The 14,063-nt window shown below is 49.8% G+C and overlaps 1 protein-coding gene across 1 annotated transcript; it reads right to left on the minus strand.

Moving 5' to 3' along the window:
* Positions 1-8,070: 8,070 nt before the first annotated feature.
* LOC136014698 (SUN domain-containing protein 3-like) lies at positions 8,071-13,370 on the minus strand. Its single transcript, XM_065679626.1, has 9 exons — positions 13,243-13,370; positions 12,792-12,882; positions 12,320-12,408; positions 11,170-11,341; positions 10,714-10,798; positions 10,221-10,336; positions 9,480-9,647; positions 8,882-8,968; positions 8,071-8,205 (listed from the first exon to the last, which is right to left on the minus strand). Exons 1-9 carry the CDS (start codon positions 13,368-13,370, stop codon positions 8,071-8,073), a joined length of 1,071 nt encoding a protein of 356 aa, XP_065535698.1.
* Between the last annotated feature and the right edge of the window lie 693 nt (positions 13,371-14,063).

Genomic DNA, 14,063 nt, shown 5'->3' on the forward strand with positions numbered 1-14,063 from the left:
ACTAAGTTTCCTCAGCAGCTCCTTATCCATCTATGGAGGTCTTCTGGCCTTTCTGCTGCACTTCCTTCTTGTTGGTGCCCGTAAGTACCCCAACACCAGCTGACTCTTTTATTTGCTTTCATTTTTATCCACCTTTATTCGAGTTTCATTCAGGCTAATTACTTTATTCACTTTTTATTGACTTTTTATTGACTTTTCACTCAGTTTCCTTCCAATTTGGTTTAGTCACTTTTAGTAACATTTTTTTCCTAGATACCCCATAGCGACCCAGAGCAACCCCTCGACATCCCATAGACACACCCCCCCCCCCCCCCCGATCCCTTATAAGACCCCAAGACTCATAGACTCCCTATAGACATCACATTAAGTTCCCAGAACGACCTGTAGACACCCCACAGCAACACTTAGCGACCCGTGGACACACCATAGTGACCTACAGAAACCCATAGACTCCACACAGTGACCCACAGACACCCAGAGCAAATGATTTTGGGTATGAGAGGGTTAGGGCTGGAGGGAGAATATCCACCCCAAAGCTCGGTACAGCAGATGGAGGGGTGCGCCGGGGGAGCGCTAGCTGCTGCCGTCATGTGGCCAGAGTGCGGTACTGCAGGTGGTTGTGATGAGCGGGTGCGCTGTGACGCCGGGCGCTGCTCCCTGCTGCTTTCCTGTGGTCAGAACTCAGTACTGCAGGTGGTTGTGATGGCGGGGTGCGGGTGGTGCTCCCGGAGCCGCTCCTGTGGCCATTGTTCGGTACTGCAGGTGCTGGCGATGAGTCCATCTTTTCGGCCGGGACGAAAGAGAGATAGGACACCGGACCCAAACTAGCCAAAGGGGTATTCCATACTACAGCACGTCATGCCCAGTATATAAACTGGGGGGAGTTACCCGGGAGGTTCTTAATTCATGCTGCATCTTCATTCACAACCTCTTAATCTTTTATGAGGTTGCACCTCTTTTGTTATTATGTTTTACTGTATCTTCTGAATCGGCTGTGGACTGGAAATAAACCAAACTCAGTGAGTGAGTTTCAGATAATTCATTGCAATCCAGCCTGCAGTTTTGGACAGTAGCTTGAAATATGTAAGACCTTCTCTCATACTCCTCCGTTCACTTCTCACAGCTGAGCTGAGGTAAATTGGCAAAGTATAAAAGAAATGACAGCAGAAAACATTGCCAGAGAGACAGAAGAACAAAACTGCAGAAAGTATGATTTGTTTCTGAGTTCACTATCCAGCAGTTACAAAGATGCCTCATATGGAAAAGTCACTTATTTTATGCAACTATTTCCTTTTCTGGGAGGCTTCAGGTTTTTTCTGTGTTGCTTTGTTGCTCTGTGCTGCCTCTTGCTGCTTCTGGGCTTTCTTTTTGTCAGACTATGTCCAAAGCGAACACGAGTTCAGGAGGTGACCCTGCCCCTCTGCTCTGCTCTCGTGAAACACCACTTGTGGCACGGTGTGCAGTTCTGGTGTCCTCAGCTAAGAAGGACATGGAGCTGTTGGAGCAAGTCCAGAGGAGGCCACAAGGATGATCAGGGGCTGGAACACCTCCCATATGAAGACAAGCTGAGAAAGTTGGGGCTGTTCAGCCTGGAGAAGAGAAGCTGTGTGGACATAAGGAAGACGTTCTTTGCCGTGAGTGTGGTGATGCACTTGAATGGGTCGCCCAAGGAATTTGTGAATGCTCCATCCCTGGCAGTGTTCAAGGCCAAGTTGGACAGAGCCTTGGGTGACATGGTCTAGTGTGAGATGTCCCTGCCCATGGCAGACGGTTGGAGCTAGATGATCTTCAGGTCCTTTCCAACCGTAGCTATACTATGATTCAATGATTTAAGACAATTACCCACAGGAGCATACACTGACAGCAAGAGCTGTGGAAACAGCTGCAGTCACTAGAAGGATCACTTTGCAGATTGCCACAACTATTTCAGTAACTTGCTGTCCTGGGTTCAGCAGTAGCAGTAATTTTTCTCCTTCTTGGTAGCTGGTGCAGCACTGTGTTTTGACTTTCAGCCTGGGAACAGCGCTGATAACACCAATGTTTTAGTCTGGCCAAGGACTTTCTGAGCCTCATGCTCTGCCAGGGAGGAGGAAAAGCTGGGAGGAAGCAGGGACAGGACACCTGACCCAAACTGACCAAAGAGGTATTCCATACCACAGCACGTCATGCCCAGGATGTAACGGAGAGTTACCCAGAAGGGCTAGGGGACTGTGGGGTTGGACGAGGTATCGGTCAGTGCTCGGTCGGGTGGGGTTGAGTGAGTTATCGGTCGGCTGGTGGTGAGGTGTTGTATTTTTCTTCCCTTGTTATTTCCTTTATCATTATTATTATTGGTGGTAGCAGTAGTGATTTGTGGTATACCTTAGTTACTAAATTGTTCTTATCTCAAACTGTAGAAGTTGCATTCTTCTCGATTCTCCTCTCCGTCCCTCCTGGAGTAGGGGGAGGGCAAGAAGGGGGGGAGGGGGGGGTGAGAGTTGCTACTGCATGATTTATGGCTAACTTTTGTTTAAACCACGACACTTGCAAAACGTATCAGTATGTGAAAAGCTGGGGTTCATTCTTCTCTCCTGTCTTTTCAGTGCTGAAGCACGTAGACTACCAAATTTGAACCTTTGGATTATTAATAATAGCTTTGTATCAGTAATGATTCTGTGCATGTTTAAATGCTACTTTCTCTTTATAAACAGTTGGCCATCTTTAATTCGTACACATACAGCAGAAAGCACTTTGCTGACATTTGATCCACACAGAGCTGCAGTGACATGCCAGGTAACTTACATCCTCTGCCATTAAAGAGTTTGTATCATAGAATCATAGAATGGTTTGGATTGGAAAGGACCTTAAGATCATCCAGTTCCAACCCCCCTGCCATGGGCAGGGACACATCACATTAAACCATCCCACCCCAGACTGCAGATCTTTCTACATTAAAGATCTGCTGTACTTGAGATTCATTCCTCTTTCCTCTGATGTCTTTGTTTAAGGGATCATCAAGTTAACAGCTTTACTTCTATGTAAAGTCTGTACAATAAAAAAAGAGGCTGAGCAAGACCTTACGAAGACAAGTCTTTTCTGTGAATTAACTCCAATCTGCAGTACGTTCATTTTAATCTCACACAGGAGGATACGGTCACTGGTCCCACTCAACCCTGCAGAGGACTACACACAATTCCCAAACATCTACACTTTAGTTCCTCTAGAATCAATGCATAAAGAACTGGAGATGCGTATCTGAGGGCAGAGTTTGGACCACAGCCATTAGTCAGAAATGGTGTTTACTGAAGATTTAGAGTTTACCTAAATGTCGTATGAGATTAATACTGCCAAACACAAGACATGCTTTTGTGAGCCTGGGAAGACATTTGTCAGGGGTGTAAGACTGCTTCTGATGTGTTATGCTGTTGTGTGTACCAGTCCTTTGAATCAGTCTTGAGTTCCAGTATGTCTGAGGTAGGGATCTGGGAGACGGATTGCTCTTCTCAGTAGTAGTAGACCTTGGGTATTACTATTAAAAGAAATGCTTTTCCTGTGTGAATTAGAAGTGACTAAGCGCAGATTTCCAGTGGTGGTCACCAGGTAACTCAGAAATGGTAATTGTTTGCTTTGTAACTCTGATTGTTCATTGGTAAAATCTGTGCTCAAGTTTCAGTGTTACATTTGTATCTCAGACAGAGGTTCTCTGAGGCAAGAGAGAGGAGCTTGGGTTTATTAGCCTGCTTACAGAATTCAGCTCAGTAGAGAAAATGAGATGGCACAAACCACCTCATGGCAGACCAGAGCTCTGCCTACACCCACTTGCCCCTAGAGCAGAACCAGACCATGGCTCCGAACACCGAACTAGAGATGCTCCAACACACCACAGGGCACTGCACCTTCACAGCCTGTCCTGCTCCTCCTCTGCCCCTTCCAGCTCCTCCTCCGTCCCGCTCCTCCCTGCAGGAGCAGGACCGGTATCCTCACCCATCCACCAGCCACTGTTGGCACAGGGCAGAATCGAGGGTGGCCCAGAAAGCATTACCAGCAGACAAGGGAGTGCAAAGAGTGTGACAGGAGGAATTGGTGTGTACAAACAGGTGCACCTGCGCTCTCAGAGTCCCTCGCCCCCACTCACCAGCAAGCAGTAAGGGTCTTCATGTGCCGGGGAGGAAGAATACACAGTGACTAGAGGAACCAGGAAAGGTTGAATGTGGCTGAAAACTTTCAATGCGTTAAATTCTTTGTCCTACTTGTTCACATCAAATCTCTTCCAGTTATCTGTAACTTCAGCAGTTTTGTTGAGAGAAGATGCAGCATATAGCAATACAGCATATACCAGTACAGCAGTACTAGCCTTAGGTTCCAGATGTTTCCTAGTTCTGTATAAACCACTTGTGATCTGTCAGTGTCTCTGACATTGTGTCTGTCTGTCCATTGCTGTGAATAATTGAGTGTAGTGACAGGGGCTGGAACTTTGTTAGTAGTTAAAATGCTTTTCAAGTCAAACAATGGAGGGAGGAGGAGCCTGTCTGTACACATTCCTTTTCTCTGGAGCAATTATCAGAGCAGTCATCTTTACAGGGACAGTGAAGTATAAGAAGGTTATTAAACAGGACTGCTGAACTACTAAAGCAGGTTTTGACAGAAAATGGGGTTCTTCATGGGAAACTTCATTAAAAGGGCATCTGGAGGAGCTGTGGCTGAAAAACAGCGTACTGCAGAAATAGACGGTCCCCATCTCCTCTGGGCATCAAGCAGGGATTTCATCTGCCCCTTTTCCCCTTTCATTCTTTCAACCCCTCTGTGAAGCTTTGTCTCTTGTGAGTCAAGATGAGAACTGGAACTGTACTGCAGCATGAGCCTGCACTGCTGACAAGAATGAGGTCATAAATCATAATGCCCAGCAGTGGCATTCCCAAACACACTGGTTTGGTCTTAGCAACAGTATTTCAGTCTGGTATTTCCCAAGCCCAGATGGCAAGTTGGTAACACTGAGAATGAAGATCACCTCTTTCTGTCCTTTCCAGCCTCCAGCATCTAAACAAGATGGCCATCACTTGAATAACAGAGAAATAAAGTCTGCACAGATCATGCCTTATTCCCGTGCAAAACAAATGTCTAAAATGCATCTCTCTGATCCTATTTGGCATAGCTCCTGTCCTGTACTGAAACAGAAGTGATTTAACTGACTTTCTGATGTATATGAACTGATAAATTGACTGCTTTTGTGTCTGTCAGTACCATCCTGTTGAATCATCTAGTTCAGAGTGTGATTGCATTTTGCTGTTAACAAGAAACATCTATTGTCAGTGTCGATAAAACTTCTGTCACGAACAATAATAAAATCACCAGTATCTTATACTGCTTCTGATAAGTTAAACTTTTACCTTGTGATAGCAATAGGGGATATAGAATCATGGAATGGTTTGGGGTGGAAGGGACCTTAAAGCTCATCCAATTCCAAGCCCCTGATCTCCTTCCAGTTTTAGACTGGCACACTTCGCAGTACAAAGTAGATCCCCTGACCTCCTCCTGGTACGAACTGGGCCCCTGAAACCCCTTTTCATTATAGACTGGGGATTGTCCCAGTACATATGGAATCCATTAAGCTCACCCACTACAGCATGGGCACACTCCGAGTGCAAACTGGAGCCCTTTGTAGCCTTTCAGCACAAGCTGGTTCCCCAGGTACTCTCTCAGTACAGAACAGACACATACCCAATACAAATTGGACCCCTCCCAGTACAGAGTGAGGCCTATTCCAATACCAACTAGATCCATTTAAGACCACACACTACAGACTTGTCCTGATCCCAGTACAAATTGAATCGCCTTACCTCCTCCTGGTACGAACTGGATACCTTTAATCCCTCCCAGTACAAACTAGGTGCTCTGTCACAATGAGCCGGATTCCGAAATTTTCTGTAGCACAAAAATGTTCGTTGGAGGAGATTTTGGTGTCCCTGGGCTGTGTTTTAGGAGTCCCTGGGCATTATTTGGGGTTCAATATTATTTGGAAGCTCTTAAGGGTAAATTTTGGGGTCCCTGAGGCCCATTTTGAGGGGCCCTGAGCTGTATTTTGTGGTCATAAGGAGCTTGGGGGTCCCTGGGGTAACTTGGGGTCCCCAAAGTGCATTTTGGAGTCCCTAATGCTAATTTTTTGCATACCTGAGGTGTATTTCTAGGTCTTTAAAGGCCATTTTAGGTCCCCTGAAGCCCATTATTTGGTTCCTGGGGCCATTTTAATGTCAAGGTAAGATTTGAGGGTCCCCATGTCCTGTTTGAGGGGCGCTTAGGGAGTCACTGGGAGGGTTTCAGGTTTTGGTGTCCTCTAGCTATATTTAGAATCATAGAATCATAGAACAGTTAGGGTTGGAAAGGACCTCAAGATCATCTAGTTCCACCCCCCCTGCCATGGGCAGGGACACCTCACACTAAACCATCCCACCCAAGGCTTCATCCAACCTGGCCTTGAACACCGCCAGGGATAGAGCACCCACAACCTCCCTGGTACCCTGAGGCTATTTTGGGTTCCCAAAGGGAATCTGGGGGTTCTTGGGATATTCTGGGGTCCCTGAGCTGTACCTTGGGGTTCCTCAGGGGTTAAAAGGATCTGGATCTAAAGAATTAGGGGAGTTCCCAAGGGTTAATTTAGGGGTTCCTCAGGACCAGTTTTGGGGTTCATAAGCTGTATCTTGGAGTCAGAAGGATTTGGGGAATCCCTAGGAGCCATTTTGGGGTTCCTGGATGTTATTTTTAGTACCCAGCCTGTTTCTTGAGCCATTCAGTGTCGGTGACCCTCATTTTAGGGGTCTCACTGAAGGGAAATTCAGGGTCCCTGAGAATTGTTTGGGGGGTACCATGGTGCTGGAGAGGTACCTTTGGGGTTTTGGGGAAACGGGGGCAATCCTGGGGTCCCTGAGCTGTATTCTGGGGTCTCTCTGGGCCATTTTTGGGCGCCTGAAACCCATTTTGGGGGTCCATGTGAAGGATTTTTGGGCCCCAGGGGAGATTTTGATGTGTCTCAAGGGATTATTTTCATGTCAGAAGGATTTTGGGGTCCCTGAGGTCCATTTTTGAGTCTCTGGAGGCCATTTTGACTTCTTTTGGGGCCAGTTTGGGGTCCTGAGGGCCATTTAAGGATGTCTAAGGGGGGAGTTTTGGAAGGCCCCTCTGCCCTGTTTGGGGATCTCTGGGGAGTATGGGTTTCCTGCGGAGTTTTAGGGTTGCTGGGGGCCTATGTGGGGGTGTTGAGCTGTTCTGGGGGGTCTGCGAGGGGTGTTACCATAGAATAGCTAGGATTGGAAAGGACCTTAAGATCATCCAGTTCTAATCCCCTGAAAACAGGGATGTCTCGCACTGGACCATGTCACCCACGGCTCTGTCCAACCTGGTCTTGAACACTGCCAGGGATGGGGCATTTACCACTTGTCTGGGCAACCTGAGGGTCCCTGGTGCCATTTTCGGTCCCCAGAGGGCATTCCGGAGGCCCTGGGGGGATTTTGGGATCCATGGGCTGTATTTTGGTCTTCCCTAGGGGTTATTTTGGCATCAAAAGGATTTGGGGGATCCCTGGGTGTAAATTTTGGGGACCCTAAGGCCCATCTGGGGGGTCCCTGACGGGTATATTGGGGTCCCTGGGCCATTTTGGGTCCCCAAAGGACGTTTTAGGAGTACTTGAGCTGGCATTTGGAGGTCCCTGGACTATATTTTGGGGACCCAGGGACTATTTTGGGGGTCAGAAAGATATGGGGGGGTGAGGGGTGGGGGGGTGGGGGTGTGTGTCTTTAAGGGTAAAGGTCGGGGTTCCCTATTGCCCGTTTTGGAGTCCTTGGAAGCCTTTTTTTACTTGAACTGCACACACATTCAGTGTGTTTAATCCTCCAAAGTAATGCATCTGCGGGAAACAGTTTAGTCCTTTATTGACATCACCTCTCCCTCCAGGGAAGTCTCCGGTAAGCTTGTGGGCGGAGAGAAGCACAGCAGTTCTCTTAGCCCTTAACATCCCAGGCAAAACACTCAGTGATAATCAAGGAGCTTTGTTATCACAGGCAAAACACTCAATGACAATCAAGGAACTTTGTTGTCAGATCAAAGTGCCACGTTCCTCTCGTTGCTGGCAGGATCACCGTGCACCCTGAACCGATATATGCAAGTGTAGTCCGGGTGGCCCCAGTTGCTCAGCACTTGCAGCAGGATGTAATTCACAAACCCAGAGTGCTCGTTCTGAAAGGAGGAGAAGAGATGAGTTGTCTTTTCCTCGCTGGCATTCAACTACTGACAGAGCGCTGCAGCAATGGACTTGCTCAACACCTGACTGCCCTGGGAGGGTTGTGGCCAAGACATTCTTCCACTGCTCTACCTCATTTAGCCGTAAGAACAGGAAAGGAACAAGCATCTCCCTGAAATTGTAGTGAATCAATTGGCAATGACTTCTAGCCTACTTTGGGGCACATGCTTCCCCTGTCAGAAGACCCAGTGGTATCCCTATCATGCCTCATTGCCTTCTCTAGAAAGCCATGGCACAGAATGGCCTCCCTGTTTAGCTGGCCTCGGTACTAGGAACAACAGCATCCTCAGAAAGCCCCGTATTTCTAGTCTTTAATGAGCAGGCCAGCGGCAGTGTTTCCTGAGTGGACGTGGCCACCTGTAGGCACTTGGAGTCCAGACAGCCAAGCTGATTTCAGCTTCAGCAGCGGTGGCTGTCAGCGCTGAAGTGTAAACCCAAAAGTGAAGGAGAATGGCATTCCAGGCATATGCCATTAGGAGGTTACAGCAGAAGGAGGGACCGCATGGCACACGCCATTCTCCAGAATGCTGCCTTGAGCCCTTTGGCACGGAAGCTTCTCCCCAGCAAACTGTATTGCTCCCTCTCCGTTCTCCTCCCACTCCGTCCCCCTACCTTTAGCTGAAAGGTCTGAGTGGGATTCAGTGGTGCCAGGAAAACAAACTGTCCCAGGAACTGCTCCTCCTGTTCTTCCGTCACCCCCTAGAGAAAGATGGGGTGGAGAAAACATGAGTGCCCTGGTCCACCATGGGAAGACTTAACTTCTGGTGGTGAAGTCCTGATTTATTTCATCGACATAATCCGAGGAAGATCATCACAAGGAAAAGACGAGAAGCTGAAGCTAGCCAGCATGCTGCCACACTTGCCTACTTAACGAGCGTAGGCTGTAAGAAAAGGAGCAGACATTCCCAGGGTAATGATCCCTGAGGATCACCAGTGCTCACTGGCGTTGGGAGCCAAGAAGGTCCAAGGGGCAGACACTGTGCCAGCTCATTTTCCCTGTGGCTCCTGGAGCACAGCCTTGGCCCAGAAGCTTCCTTTTGCGTGGTATATTGGATAAAAGAGGAATCCAACGGAAAGGGAGCAACTCCAAGGAGCCTGTTTCTTCTGCAAGGCAAGAGGGAGCCGCAGGCCTCCGGGTTCTGACCCGTATTCACCCCCTGCTTAGAAATGCTGAGCAACCCTCTGCCCCCCACTCCGAGAAATCACTTACGTAGACAGCAAAGTCCTTTGGAGCACTGGAGATACCGTCTCCATGGAGCGCTGGCCCTGAGACATGGTCCAGGGTGACTGCTCTGGGAATGACTGGCACAGAGAGCTTGATGAAGACGTGTCCCTGACTTCCATGGAAGGGCCAGCAGTTTCCTAGATGATTTTCCTTCTGAAAGGAGAAGAAGAAACTACGTTCACATGGAGAAGAGTGACCCGGCTTCCGTTTCTGCCAGGAGCATCACGGAGTAAGAACTGATCTGGCACATCAGGTCTGCTCTGAACTGCATCCTTGGGTCAGACCCTGCCAGTACCAAACAGAGCAGCAGTTGTGAGAATCCCCGTGTCACAAGACCCCTTCAGCACTGCAGAAGCACTGTGAAGGCAGGCAGCTGGGTGTGTTCCCATGATCAGTGCCAGGAGGGCTTGCCAACACAGAGTGGGGCCCTCCAGCAGTGCAGGCTCTCAGCCATGCTGACAGTTTGCAGAGGGACGAGGAAGACAAAGGCTGCAGGACCAAGCCTGCCTGCTAGAAGCTCAAACGGAGGACCTGAGGCAGTCTGGGAGAGGAAATACTCAGCAGGGAGACAGTGAGTGGGTCCATACAAGAATGTGACAGGAAAAGAAAGCAAACATAAGGGTAAAGGCAACTCTCAGCAGCACGTTTGCATCCCGCCGTCGTCGTGTCCCGTCCCGTCCCGTCCCGCCCCCCCCACTTTGTTTTCCAGTTTCTTGGTGCTCCTACCTCAAGAATAAGCTCAGGAGATCTCACATAATCCATCACTGTCAGGGAAAACAGGCTGATTTTATACGCCGTATTCCGGTAGGATGGACTTGTGTATTCAGGAATGACAGCAGCCCCTGGAAATTAAAACATGAGCAGGATCATTGAGCAATGTCAGGAGGAATATTGCACTGTTCACTTGAGAAATGCTTTTTAGTAGTCCTCCATCTCCTGCCGGGGGATTCCCCTCTTTCTTCCTGGCGTGACCCTTCCCGAACACAGAGCAGGGACTCATCAATCTGTGGTAATGTCAGCTGGGATGTCGGCTAGGCTTTCTGCTCTTCAGATGGAGTCCAGCCGCTCCCAGAGTCTGTCAGTGGGTACGTTTTTAGGGCACTAGGTGGCCCTTGACTTCTTGCCCTTCCTCTCCTACCGCTGAGCCTGTTCCAAGGCCCATCTTGTCAGTGTGCACAGGAAGCACTTTGGAACCAGTCTGTGTACAATGGCACAGCACCTGATGATTTGAGGGCATAATCAGTCATTGGGACTTGGTTTTCTTCCAGCTTCTCCACGACTTGATTGATGATCTCTTGAACAGCCTGGGGAAGAGAACAAAGGCAAGCGCCTGTTAGCAGGAGAAGGAATGGGACAATCATCTCCCCTGCAAGGCCAGCCAAGGGGAAGGGGGACGAGGTTCAACTCAGCTGTGAGGAACGCCCAGATTGCGTGGAAACCTCCCAGCCTTGCTCTACTCTGAGGAAGGTATAAGTAAAGCAACTGTAACTGCCATCGCGGCGCTCTCTTCCCCCATACAGAAGTGTGGAGCAAGAGGAAAGGAAGTGTGGCCATGCACAGCACTTGTTCCAGCCACACCAGCCTTTTGGCTAGCCAGGACAGGGAACTGTAGAAGGATAAAGGCTGCAGGGAGGAAAGAAACCTCTGAGTAGAGCCTTCTGCAGCATGCCCTTACCGATCCAGAGAAGCCTGGGAGCTTAGACTGCTTCAAGGCTTCATGGAGAGCACGCTCAGTGACATCCTTGAGGCTCCAGTGCAGGTGATAGAACTCTTCCTGCAGCTTCTGGAGCTGTTCTTTGAGGGTCTGGGTTCTACTCAGCGCTTCTCCTATGTCGTTCCCTGCTGGCCTAGAAAAGCAAGGAACAGAGACTGTAACTGTTGTGGCTGGCCTCTCGAACACCATGGGGGTGTGAGCAAGGTAAGAAGCCTGGCTCTGAATGACTGGCAGGGCAGGCATGTCTTAAGCAGCTGGGAGAGGTAGTTCCAAAGTGCTTAGAGTTTCAGGCTGAGAAGCAGCTTCCTGGCTGCCCGGGAACATTTGGGGAAACTGAGGAACATCTCCAGTGTGCCCAAAGCCGCCACGTTCCCTATTACACGTGCCAATGTCTTACGAAAGCCAGGCAAGAGCAGATCTCAAGGGGAACAGGTGGTATTCCCGATAGAAAATACTAAGTGCAACAGCTCAGACATAAAGAAGGAAAGCTGCAAGACACACAGAGGGCAAGGGAAGGTGGCTGCTGCTGCCAGGTGGTTCCTCTCCACAACATCTCTCTCCCCTGCTTTGCTGTAAACAGCCCGGGACAAGCAAAAGGGAGACGGATGGGTGGCCCCAGTCCTCTAGTGGATGTGGGGAGCTATAGGTGACCATTTGACAGACACGAAGAAAGGGCAATGGGAGAAGGTCAGGAAGCTGTGCTAGGTGAAGCCTCTGTGAGGCAGGACAGAAACAATGTCCTGCTGAGGCCCAGGGGCAGAGCTCCTCTACATCACCATCAAGTCAAGAGGAAATAATCTGTACCTCCAAGTCTTGTGGTCCCATCCAGAGGGGAGGAAACACCCCTGGAACAACAATGAAGGGAACAGTCATCACAAACTGCAACAGACCAGTGCTTTGCTGGAACCTATGCAGGCCCAAAAATGCCTCATAATTCTTTTTATCAGCTGTGTGCAGTGGCTGTGGAGACACTGATGCTCGGTCCAACTGACCTTCACCTGTATGACCCGCCAGGATGACTACTGTTCCCAGCCCTAGCCACAGCGTTTTACTGAGTGGTACTTTATGTCCTGGTAAAACCAGTCTCGATCTGAAGAAACCTGAACGTCACCTGCTGTTGGGGATGCCAAATGTAGGAGGAGATGAAGGCTGCAGCCCTCGAGAGGCCTTCTTCACCCAGCAGTCCCACGTGGTGAACGCCTGTAAGACACACACCAAAACTCTCCTTACACTTAGGACTTGGTCTAAGGCTGGGTTATGCCTCAGCTTCCCTTTCCCCGGCTCTCCCAGGTGCCATAGTTGTTTCTCCTCTTGTAGTCTTCGCAACAGGTTGTGAAAGAGGGCTCCACAGTACACAGCTATTCCTTCCCATGGAACATGCTCCTTGTCCCGCAGAAGCTTGTCAGGGGCCAGGGGAGGTTAGCCACTGCCCCTCCATCGCCTTAAGAGAACTGGCTGAGCCCTTCCTTGCCTCCACACCCATTCCTCTGAAGCAGGGGGGACTGGCACACCCCTCTCAGTTCTTCCTACTCTTTGCTGGGCTACTCTGGTCAGAGCACATGGAGCCCTATGTCCTAAAGCACCATCCTCAGGTCCCAGTTCCAACGAGACTCACCAAACAAGAACAGGCGGATGAGCAGCACCAGGGGCACTGTCTTCAGAGCCTTCATTTTCCTACGGAGCAGCAAAGAGGAAAAGGATGGTGAAGCTGGTGGCACCCACGCCGTTCAGCAGCAGACCTGAGAGCAGCAGTAGGGATGGCAGGTCTTGAACCTAGCATTCCTGGTGTCAGGGTTGCCTTGGTCCTGCATAAGCTCATCAGTGGCTGAGCTGTCAGCAACAGCACCAGCGCGCCATCTGGTACAACAGCGACTGGCACTGTTTGGTTAGTGACGAAGGGCTCTGGCTTAACTCCGGAATAGAAGAAGGAGTTGCAACAAAAGCTGTGACCATAATTCATGTCCGTGGGGGTAGAGGGGGTTCAGCCTATACCCTGACAGCTCAAGAGCTCACGAGGCAGGCGGGGGTTTGTACCTCCCCTTCAGCAGCATTTCTTTAGCAGCCAGGCTATCACTGGCCCTTTTCTTTGCGTAACTGCAGGCAAATGCAGACTGGGTGAAGATGGAGGGAGGGATGAATGTAAAAGCACGCTGGGAATCCATGTGGAACTAAGGATATTCCAAGGAAACCTCTTGCGGGCTAGTCCAACGTGCCGTGAAGCCTGATCTGCCGAGAGACAGCACACACCGCTCTGGAAGACGGAGGGTCCTCCCGCTTGTTCTAACAGGCTCACAGCATGCACTTTGTTAAAAATAAACAGTCCTCTTATGTTCTTCCAAGAACCGGGAGGGCTCAGGGTCATAACCCATTCTGCAGAGGCTTCAAACATACCCTTTCAGAACTTGGACCCACCACGACTTTCTCTCTTTATGCACTGAGGTGTGGGCAACAGGCATCCTGCTTGCTCAGGAGCAAACCAACCACTGTGCTGTCTGCTCGCTCAAGAGCTGGAGTGTCTTGACACAGGGACAACCCTGGTCTTCCACCCCCCTGTGTCTGCCTCAACGCCAACAGTGCTTTGTGACGTCAGTGGCACTAGGCAACGTCACAACAGAAAGGCAGCACTGTGTTTGGAGGCAAAGTCCAACATGGGCGGGAGCACGCTTTGCTCCTCTGCACGAGGGAGAACATCCTCCAACACCGGCCTGTATCCTCCCATCAGAGGTGGCAGCTCTTTGCATTCCCACTTTGCCCCAGGACAGCAAGGAGCTCTGGCTCTGTACCCTGAGCATGCTTTGCGATACCCAAACTCTGGGTATTAACTGGTACAGAGCTGCACAATGACAACATTACCA

The sequence above is a fragment of the Lathamus discolor genome, chromosome 5 (genome assembly GCF_037157495.1).
Source record: "Lathamus discolor isolate bLatDis1 chromosome 5, bLatDis1.hap1, whole genome shotgun sequence".
Taxonomy (NCBI): domain Eukaryota; kingdom Metazoa; phylum Chordata; class Aves; order Psittaciformes; family Psittacidae; genus Lathamus; species Lathamus discolor.